Raw genomic sequence first — 10,916 nt, 5'->3', positions numbered from 1 at the left:
ACTCTCTCTCTCTCACACACACACACACACACACTCATTTACTCTCTCTCTCACACACACACACACACACAGAGACTCACTCACTCACAAACTCTCTCACATAGACACATGCACACTCACACACACTTACTCAGAGAGTCACACACACAAACATACACACACAGAGTCACTCTCTCTCTCACACACACACACTCATTTACTCTCTCTCTCACACACACACACACACACACACTCATTTACTCTCTCTCTCTCACACACACACACACACACACTCATTTACTCTCTCTCTCTCACACACACACACAGAGACTCACTCACTCACAAACTCTCTCACACAGACACATGCACACTCACACACACTTACTCAGAGAGTCACACACACAAACATACACACACAGTCACTCTCTCTCTCACACACACACACTCATTTACTCTCTCTCTCACACACACACACACACACACAGAGACACGCGCACACACACACACAGACACTCACTCACTCAATCACTCTCACTCACTCACTCACTCACACACACACAGTCGCTCACTCTCACACACACACACACACAGTCTCACTCACTCACACAGTCTCTCTTCAACACACACACACACACACAGTCGCTCACTCTCACACACACACACACACACACATAGTCTCACTCACTCACACAGTCTCTCTTCAACACACACACACACACAGTCGCTCACTCTCACACACACACACACACATAGTCTCACTCACTCACACAGTCTCTCTTCAACACACACACACACACACAGTCACTCACTCACAGAGTCACTTACACACACACAGTCACTCACTCACAAGAGTACTTCACACACACACACACAATTCAATTCAATTTTATTTCTATAGCGCATTTAACAAAGAGCATTGTCTCAAAGCAGCTTTACATAAGAAACAACATAAGAAAACAACAAACATATAAACAGACAGACAGTCCTAGATGTTATCCCAAGTGAGCAAGCCTGAGGTGACTGAGGCGACTGTGGCAAGGAAAAACTCCCTTATATGGTATGAGGAAGACGTTATGAGGACTCAAAAGGGAATCCATCCTCATTTGGGTGACAACTGTATGATGCAGATACAGCATGTGTATAATGTTATGTAAATCGATAAGAAGGTTGTTGTCCACATCGCTGCTTGAATATCCCAATCCTCACAAAGCAGAACCCGGCTGGAGCTGGTCCATCTCCGGATGCCACTGGAGCCAGCACAGTCTCTGTATGCCTCGGGATGGGTAGAAGAAGGGAAACGATGGGACAGCATTAGTGTAGCTGCTGTTCATAATATTAGCAGTACTAGATGATAATGTGCATTTAATCAGATGTACTTGGGCACAAGGTTATGGGATGTGTTAGATGTATGCCAGGCTAAAGAGATAAGTCTTTAGACTACATTTAAACTGGGAGACTGTGTCTGAGCCCCGAACACTGTCAGGAAGACTATTCCAAAGTTTAGGAGCTAAATACGAAAACGCTCTACCCCCTTTTGTGGACTTTGATATTCTGGGAACTACTAGAAGTCCAGAGTTTTGCGATCTTAAAGAGCGTGGTGGACTGTAACATGTTAGAAGACTGGAGAGATGGGTGGGAGCTAAACCAATTAGAGCCTTGTATGTGAGTAGAGCTAATTTATAGTCAATTCTAAACTTAACAGGTAGCCAGTGCAGGGATGATGATATTGGGGTTATATGATCATATTTTCTTGATCTGGTAAGAACTCTGGTGGCTGCATTCTGGACTAACTGTAGCTTGTTTATTGAAGATGCAGGACAACCACCTAGTAATGAATTACAGTAGTCCAGTCTGGAGGTCATGAATACATGAACTAGTTTTTCTGCATCAGATACAGATAAAATGTTCCTAAGCTTGGCAATATTTCTAAGATGGAAGAAGGCTGTTTTTGTGATATTGGAAATATGATTTTCAAAGGAGAAGTTGCTGTCTAATATTACGCCCAGATCTTTCACTGTTGAGCTAGTGGTAACAGTGCATCCTTCTAGATGCAAGCTGAATTGCGAGAGCTTTTGTGTACTGGTTTTTGGGCCAATAAGTAATATCTCTGTCTTATTAGTATTTAATAATAGGAAATTATTGGTCATACAATCTCTAATATCTTTAACACACTCAGTTAGTCTAGACAAATTAGGTATTTCATCTGGTTTTGATGAAATATATAACTGGGTATCATCGGCATAACAACGGAAACTAACCCCATGCCTTCTAATGATGTTACCCAATGGAAGCATGTATACTGAGAAAAGCAGAGGTCCTAAAACTGACCCTTGTGGGACCCTGTATTTCACTGGCACTACACTGGACAGTTCTCCATTTAAATCTACAAAGTGTTATCGATCAGACAGGTAGGATCTAAACCATTTTAATGCCTGTCCCTGCATACCTATGTGATTTTGTAAGCGATCTATGAGAATATTATGATCTATAGTGTCGAATGCAGCACTAAGATCAAGCAGGACTAATATCGAGATGCAGCCTTGGTCCGAAGCTAAAAGCAAGTCATTTGTGATTTTAACCAGTGCGGTTTCTGTACTATGATGGGGCCTAAAACCCGACTGAAATTCTTCAAGGATATTGTTTTCCTGTAGGAAGGAGCATAATTGAGCTGACACCACCTTTTCTAATATTTTTGATATAAACGGAAGGTTTGAAATCGGTCTGTAATTTGATATTTCATCAGGGTCTAGTTTCGGTTTCTTAACTGCTAACTTAAGAGATTTTGGGACATGACCTAGAAATAATGAAGAGTTAATAATATTGAGAAGAGGCTCTCCAGCTGCATGTATCACTTCTTTCAGCAGTCTAGTTGGAATTGGATCTAGCAAACACGTTGTTGGTTTAGCCGTGGTGATAAGTTTAACTAGCTCTTCCTGCCCTATACTGGTAAAGCATTGTAGCTTTAAGTGTGGAGCTATAGGCTGGTCTGGATCACCGGATGCCGTCAATGGTTGAACATCCAATATTTTGTTCCTGATACTATCAATTTTTTTAGTGAAGAAAGTCCTCACTACTAAACTGTGTTGAAATCTGATGCTTTGTTAGTTTAGCCACTGTACTAAATAAGAATCTGGGATTGTTCTGGTTTATTTCTATCAGATTGCTCAGATGCTCAGCCCTAGCAGCTTTTAGAGTCTGTCTATAGTTGGACGGACTGTCTTTATACACAATTCTAAAAACTTCTAATTTGGTTTTTCTCCACTTTTGCTCGAGGTTACAGGTTGCTCTCTAGAGGGCGTGAGTATGACTATTGTACCATGGTGCAGGTGTTTTATCTCTGACCTTTTTTAGTCGGATGGGGGCAACAGTGTCTAGTGTGCTGGTAAAAATATTACCTATGCTGTTGGTTACTTCATCTAGTGCATCTGCATTTAGGGCTCTAGTAAGAAGTTTTGACAGATCTGGCAGATTGTTTGTAAATCTGTCTTTAGTGGTCGGAGTTATAGTTCTACCAAGTTTATAACGTGGAGAGACGTGTCTAATATGTTCTACAGGTAGAGTGTACACTAAGAGGTGATGGTCTGTGATGTAGAACAGACAAGCACTTCAAATGAGTTAAACTTGGGTCCTGTTTTCTGAGTAACGGGAAGATAGATGGTTGCAACACCACCACCACGACCTGTCTGACGGGGCTCATGCTTATATGAATATCCTGACGGAGTAGACTCATTTAGGCCAAGGTATTCATTTGGTCTAAGCCAGGTTTCAGTAAGACAGAGTGCGTCGAAACTATAATCTGAGATCATTTCATTAATAATAAGTGCTTATTAATGAAATACACATACACACACACACATCTCCTGAATCCTGAGTGAGTCGTTTGTTGGTTTGATCTGGTTTATTAGACTTATAACTGGATCAGTGATCAGTGTTTACAGCCGAATCAGAACCAAACTTCAATCCACTTTCTTTCAGGAACGTCTCTAAAGGACAGGACACTTATTGCTGCTTTAATGTCCAGGACACTGTGTTCTACAGCTGGTGATTATTTACAGAGTTAAAGCACAACCTCATCTTCTGTCATCATGAGGGATAGAAATGAACATCACACAGCGTCTGTACAAATATACAGCCTTAATATACCACACACACACACACACACGTTTACACCACATCTCAGCCCCATCGCTTTTTCACACCTTTAATAGATTGATTGTTGTTTACTGTATTAATAGAGAAACTCGCTGACTCATGTTTGGGCTCCAGTTTTTGTAATAAGCGTGTAATACACGTGTAATAAACGGAATGTTTTTCCCTTCATCAGTCACTTCGTTCCGTTTATCAGCTGCACCACTGAACCTCCGCGTTCAGCAGACAGCGCTTGCTACATTTGCTACGTGCGTCTGGGATACGGAACTGCGGTTTACAGCACAGCAAAATTAGCGTGTTTTTATTCTGTGTAAATGAACTACAGCGAGTCGCAGCATCAAATCCTAACGAGTGACTCGAATCATGTCCAGTCTGGTGAGTGCATGGAGCTTAGCTTCGAGTGAGTTAACTGGTGAGTTAGCTTAAGTATGTAGCTACAGTTATCTTGAGCATATAACTAGTTAGCTTTAGTATGTAGCTAGAGTTCGCCTGAACATGTAGTTAGTTAGCTTTCGTATGTAGCTAGAGGTTGCTTGAGCATATAACTAATTAGCTTTAGAATATAGCTAGAGATAGCTTGAGTGTGTCATTAGAGTTAGCTTTCGTATGTAGCTTGAGTTAACTTGAGCATATAGCTAGCTAGCTTTAGTATGTAGCTAGAGTTAGCTTGAGCATATAGCTAGTTAGATTTAGTATTCAGAGCGCTGTGAATAAAGACCAGGTCAGGAACTGCTTGCTGGCAGTGAACGAGTAAATCAATCTAATCGCACAAGTCTAGCATGCCTGAGCGGCCATCTTTAAATTTCGGTTGATCTGAGAGTGTGTTATTTTAATGCATGACCACTAGAGGGCACTCAGAAACTTACAGAATCTTACAGATTTGTGGAAGTAGAAGCCATTTCCAAGTCAATAGTGAATGACATCAAACATACATAGCATGACGCCATTAGCTTTAGCAGAATTTTGGTAGATGGTTAAAGTGGTTAAATATATCACATACTGCTAATTTAAAAGATGTTTGTAAGACCCACGGAATGTCGTCAGCCATCTTGAAAATGGTTTCACTCTGGTCGGTTTCTGGTAGCTCCGCCCTTTTTCCGCCACACAAGCAAAGCTGCAAGCGTTAGGTGCATGAAGTGTCCAACATTCACACTTGTTTTCATTTTCAGCTGAATAAAAATGCCTGACGTCCTGACGTGCACTTCCTCTTTTTGTAGCTTTTTTCATTTATTATTCTTTATTCATTTTTTTTTCTATTTCCTGCTTTGACTGAAACATGACTGTGTAATAATTAATCACAAAAAAATAAAAACATTATGAAGTAAACTTAAATGCTAATATAACCCACAGCACTGATCATTTTGGTAGCACATGGTAGCATTACTCCATCAATAATATATATATATATATATATATATATATATAAAAAAAAAGAATAATAATAATAAAAAATAAATTAAAAAAAAAACAAAACAAAAACAATGACCACACAGTCGTACACACAAAAACATGTACACAACTTTTCAATTTCTTGTGGTAATGAAAACATGCGCTAGTTTTGTGAGATACTGACTTCAACCTGCTCGCTGTTTACCATTTAAAGAAAAAAAATCTTGATAAATGATACTAAAGCAGTGGGGTGGTGCTGCTGAGTGTCTTTAGGTTTATGTGGACGCTACATGGACATCACTGCTGCAGCACGTTTCTGTACAGCAACATCTTTTCTTTTCTCAATCCAGTTATTGCAGTTTATCTGTGTCTCTGTGCAGTCACCCCACCTCCAGCTACTGTTTAGAGGCTCATCATTTCAGAGCGCTGTGAATAAAGACCAGGTCAGGAACTGCTTGTTGGCAGCATCAACGCTTAGAACTCATTAGGACGCTGGATTTTTAGGTGTTTCCTAATACATGTAGTGTTGCTCTCTTTAGTGACAACTTCTCTGATAACGGTCATTTCATTTGGATTGATCAGAGCGTGACCTTTTTGCCTTTTGCGTCACAGCCGGTGGGTTTGTAAAGCGGGTTCATAAACAGTAAGTGCAAAATCTCACACAGGTCTACGAGAGTTAAATGGCAAACCTGCACCTAAATGTAGCTGAAGATCATGGCAGTGAACGAGTAAATCAATCTAATCACACAAGCCTTGCATGCCTGAGCGGCCATCTTTAAATTCTGGGTGATCTGGGAGTGTGTGTTATTTTAATGCATGACCACTAAACTCACAGAATCTTACTTCTGAAAAAAAAATAGATTTGTGTCATATAACTAGCATGAAAATAATCTGGTGTGATTTTGGTAGAATTTAAACAACTGTTTCTAGACTCATTTCTATTTTTTTTTTTTTTTTAGGTTTCTTTACAAGCTGCTCACATTTCACCGCACTCTAAAATAAATATATGAGCCTCAATGTGGCTCAGAACACCCAGCTGACAGGAACCCACTGGTGCTCAGTGCTCAGTCTCTCTAGCGCCACCTTCAGGCTGCGATACGCGCCATCCAGGTTGTCGTTGATGATGGTGAGGTCGAAGTAGTGACCATAAGCTCTCTGGATTCTCTCGCTCTCCTCCACCGTCCTCTTCAGCTCGCAGTCCTGCTCGAACACGTAGACGACACACAGAAACACGCCACTGAGACCATGTGTTTATTTTTAAAGAAATTTTAACTCAAATTTAACAGAAAGTACACAAAAATGTTCGAAAAATGAAGGTTAAATTTCAGGAATATTCTGCGTTTTCTGTTAAATATGAACACGTGAAGATTTTTACATGCTAAATAATTTTTTTTGCATTTATTTTATTTTATTCATTTGTTTATTATTTTTATTTAGCCAAACTCACAGTGAGCTGTTTGGTGACGACTCCAGCCTCGATGGCAGATCTGTTCATTTCCTTCAGCACTTCGAAGTCAGGGGCTTCGATAAACACGACGTAGGGCAGGAACTCGGCCGTCCGCAGCACTTTGAGAGCCTGAAGTGACAGAAATCAGTCGATTATTTATTGTGCTCATGTCAAATTAATATCGAGGATGATATTAGACTAAAAGACACTGTTTTCCATCAGTCAGTCGTAGTTTGTAGTTTGTCTCTTGCAGATGTATAGCGACTGCTACTGTCGAATGTGGGTGTGGCCTTTCTTCTTTTAGTTCTGATGAGAAATATAGGGATAATATACATATAAATAGTAATTTAAATATAAGTCTAATAACCTTAAAATAGAACCGTTGGAACCATTGATAGTCATCAATGGTTCCATAGCATCTGGTCATGTACCAGCTACCTTCAAGAGAGCAAGGGTTGTTCCCATCCTGAAGAAACCTGCTCTGGATCGCTTGGACATCAGCAACTACAGACCATTTCTGCAGTCATCTGCCTGTCTATCTCTCACAGAACAACCTCCAAAATCCCAACGAGTCAGTACATTTCACAGAGAGTGCCCTTTTGACTGTCACTGAGAAACTGTCATCTGTCCTCATCCTCCTCGACCTTTCTGCAGCATTTGACACAGTCAACCACAAGACTCTCTTGTCCACCCTCAGGAGTCTTGGAATTCGTTGAACAGCATGGGAATGATTTGCTTCCTAACACATATCAAGTAACATGGAGGGGATTGCTCCACACAGACTCTCCACTGGTGTCCCACAAGGCTCAGTACTTGGTCCTCTCCTTTTCTCCCTCTATACTCAGTTCTTGGCGAAGTTAAATCCTCACATGGGCTCTCTTACCACTGCTATGCTGATGACACTCAACTTATCTTCTCCTTCCCTTCCTCAGATACCACGGCTTCACATAATCGTGGCTGACAGTTCATCAGCTGAAACACAATCCCAGCAAAACTGAACTGCTGGTCATCCCATGTGATTAATCCCCAGGTCAGGAACCTGCGATACATCTGAACAACTCCCTTATCTCCCCTTCGGCCACTGCTCGCAACCGTGGAGTAACCATGGACAATCAACTGTCCTTTTCCTCTCATGTTACTAATGTCGCATGCTTATGTTGGTTTCTTCTGTACTACATCAGAAGGATTATACACACAGACTGCTCAGGTGCTTGTTCAGTCTCTGGTCTTTTTAAAACTGGACTACTGCAACTCTCTACTGGCACATCTACCTCTAAATACAATTTGTCCTCTGCCACTGATCCAAAATGCAGCAAGTTCTCCCACACTACCCCACTGCTACACTCCTCCACTGGCTTCCAGTAGCTACAAGTATCAGATTCAAAACACTGATGCTTGCCTACAAAGCCAGAAATGGACCAGCACCATCTTACCTCAAAGCTCTTATTACTCCTCGCACTGCACCTCGCTCCCTCTGATCTACTAGCACTGCTCAACTGGTCCCACCATCTCTCAGGGTAAAAGGTAGGTATACATCTAGACTCTTCTCAGTTCTGGCACCGAGGTGGTGGAATGAACTTCCCCTACATGTCCTTCTTCTTCTGGTAAAAACATCCTGTTATAATGATCGGCTTAGTTCACCTGTGGGTTGACATCCAGGATGCAGACCTTGCCAGACTCGATCACCTCGTGGATGGAGTTGATCTTGGTGCCATACAGGTTACCGTCGTACTCGCCGTGCTCCAGGAAGCGGCCGCTCTTAATGTCCACCTCCATCTCGCTGCGTGACATGAACAGGTACATCTGTCCCTCCTTCTCATCCACTTTGGGCTTACGGGACGTGTCTACGCGGCAGCAAGAAAAGTGAAACTGATTACAGGTGCATCATGGGAAATAGACAGAAATATAAATTGGTAATTGAATGGGGAAAAAGGCTTTTGAGATTGTAACGTGTGTGTGTGTGTTACAGGGTGTCGTGGTGCCGTAGCGATGAGGTTGTGACATCAGCAGCTTGTTTTTCAGGTTACGGCGTCCGACTCCCTGGGCACCGATCAGCACCAGGGTCTTTCTCCGGAACGGCGGCACCTTCGCCACTTCCTCATAGATCAGCAGCTCGTGTCTGTCAAATTCTGACACGGAGAAAGAAAAAAAAAAATCAGCTTTATTGTACATCAAACTCAAACAATTTAAGTTCAATAATGTTAATTTACACTACAATTTTGAGATTTTTAGCATTCCAGTAAATACAGACTTCTTGCCTAGTAACAACCTCAAAAGTTTGTGTCCCCATCTGAATCTTATCTTATTCATTTATTTGAGGCATCATTAGATTCACTTCAGTTTTGCTTTTAAGTTGTATTTAAGGCAGAAAAGTTCAAATCTCCTCTCAAGCAGTTTGCTGTGAGCCAGGAAAACAGCTACAAACCTGGCCTAAAACTAAACCAGAAAGGAGAAAAGGGTTCAGAGTTATACCGTATATCAGCAATAAACAAAATCAGAAATAAAGCAAGCACAGAAAAAGAAAGAAAACTACCATGAAGTATACAAAACATTATGAACAAATAGCATGAGATTACCAAAAAAGTGGAATAAAAAGTGGTCCATAGCATCTAAGCAACCATAGAGAAACAAAGGAAAGTGTAAAATACATCGATGTGAATCAGGAGTTCATGAATAAACCAGCCTTAACTAACCTCTCCAACACTGCAACTCATTCAGTTTAATTAACACAGCGAGCTAAATACAACAGTATTAACCAGAGAGCTTTTCAAGACATCTCATACTGAGGCTGTGAAAGAATAAAATGTGAAAGAGAAAGAATAAAAAGATAATACAAGCAGATTTCTACAATTTTACCACAATGCAGAACACACACTCACACACATTACTTCACAAATTAGGAAAAACAAATCTCATGCACAAGGAAACAGCTTGGTTGAGATGAATTTGATTTCCATTCATGCTTTTGCTGCATGTTGCATTTGAGACAGTTTGGCTCTAAGGAATGATTCGTGAGTGGACATTTCTGCACCAAGGGGAGGGGTTTGGACCAGGGGTTATGCTGTTTGACTGGGGAAATGTTTTGACAAGGGTTTTTTTGACAGGTGGAATGGTTTGGACTCGGTAGGATCAGATAGATTGGGGTAAGGTTTAAAACTGCAGGAAGGTTTTGGACAGGGCAATGGTTGCCTAGGAAACTTGGAAAGGGTTTGGAGTGGGGGTGGGGTCTGATGGTTTCAGACTTGGGGATGATTTCAGACTAGGGGATGGTTGTGGACTGAGGAAGAGATTAGACTGGTGGATGGTTGTGGACTGGTGGACTATTTTGGATTTGTACTAAGGATGATTTTGGAATGGAGAAGCTTCTGAACTGGGCAAAGGTTTTAGACAGGAGATGATATTGGACTGGGGTATGGTGTGGACTAGGGGGAGGTTTGAACTGAAACATGGTTTTCAAATGAGAGACAGATTTGAAGGCTGGGGATAGTTCTGTACTGGGAAAAGGTTTTAGAATGGAGTTTGTTTTGAACTGGGGACAGGTTTTGACTGGAAGGGGGTTGTTTTGGACTGAGGAACATTTTTGGACTGGGAAGAGTTTTGGAGTGAAAGATGGTTTTGTACTTCACGCAGGTTTGGAATGCAGGACTGAGACAAGGAAATGTTTTGGACTGGAGTATGATTGGGGACAAGTTGGAGGATGGTGTCTTCACTAGGGATGGTCCTGAACTATGGGATGGTTTTAGACTGTACGATGAAGGATAGTTTTGGACTCAAACACTTTGAACTGGGGTTCTGGAGTGAAGGATGGTTTTAGACTTGGTTTTAGAGGTGGGTTTAAACTCAGAAAGGATTTGGGCTGGGGTGGTTTTAAACTGTAGGACAGTTTTAGACTAGGAAAGGGTTTGGGCTGGGGGTGGTTTTAAACTGCAGGATGGTTTTAGACCAGGAAAGG

At 41.4% G+C, this 10,916-nt stretch overlaps 1 protein-coding gene across 4 annotated transcripts in view; it reads right to left on the bottom strand.

The window, feature by feature from the left end:
• Positions 1-865: 865 nt before the first annotated feature.
• Positions 866-10,916, bottom strand: part of mpp2b (MAGUK p55 scaffold protein 2b) — a 49,331-nt gene continuing 39,280 nt past the window's right edge. For 2 of the 4 annotated variants that reach the window (XM_058406882.1, XM_058406883.1), the window contains exons 9-12: positions 8,932-9,093; positions 8,606-8,808; positions 6,965-7,093; positions 866-6,717 (exon numbers count right to left, since the gene is read on the bottom strand). In XM_058406882.1, coding sequence (XP_058262865.1) covers positions 6,541-6,717; positions 6,965-7,093; positions 8,606-8,808; positions 8,932-9,093 — 671 coding nt within the window. In that variant the 3' untranslated portion in view covers positions 866-6,540. The remainder of the gene's footprint in view (positions 6,718-6,964; positions 7,094-8,605; positions 8,809-8,931; positions 9,094-10,916) is intronic. The other 2 variants (XM_058406884.1, XM_058406885.1) reach the window with 1 other exon arrangement.

Source organism: Hemibagrus wyckioides, linkage group LG13, assembly GCF_019097595.1.
Source record: "Hemibagrus wyckioides isolate EC202008001 linkage group LG13, SWU_Hwy_1.0, whole genome shotgun sequence".
Classification (NCBI taxonomy): domain Eukaryota; kingdom Metazoa; phylum Chordata; class Actinopteri; order Siluriformes; family Bagridae; genus Hemibagrus; species Hemibagrus wyckioides.
The sequence above is the reverse complement of the archived record's forward strand: the minus strand, read 5'-3'. Positions and strand labels throughout refer to the sequence as shown.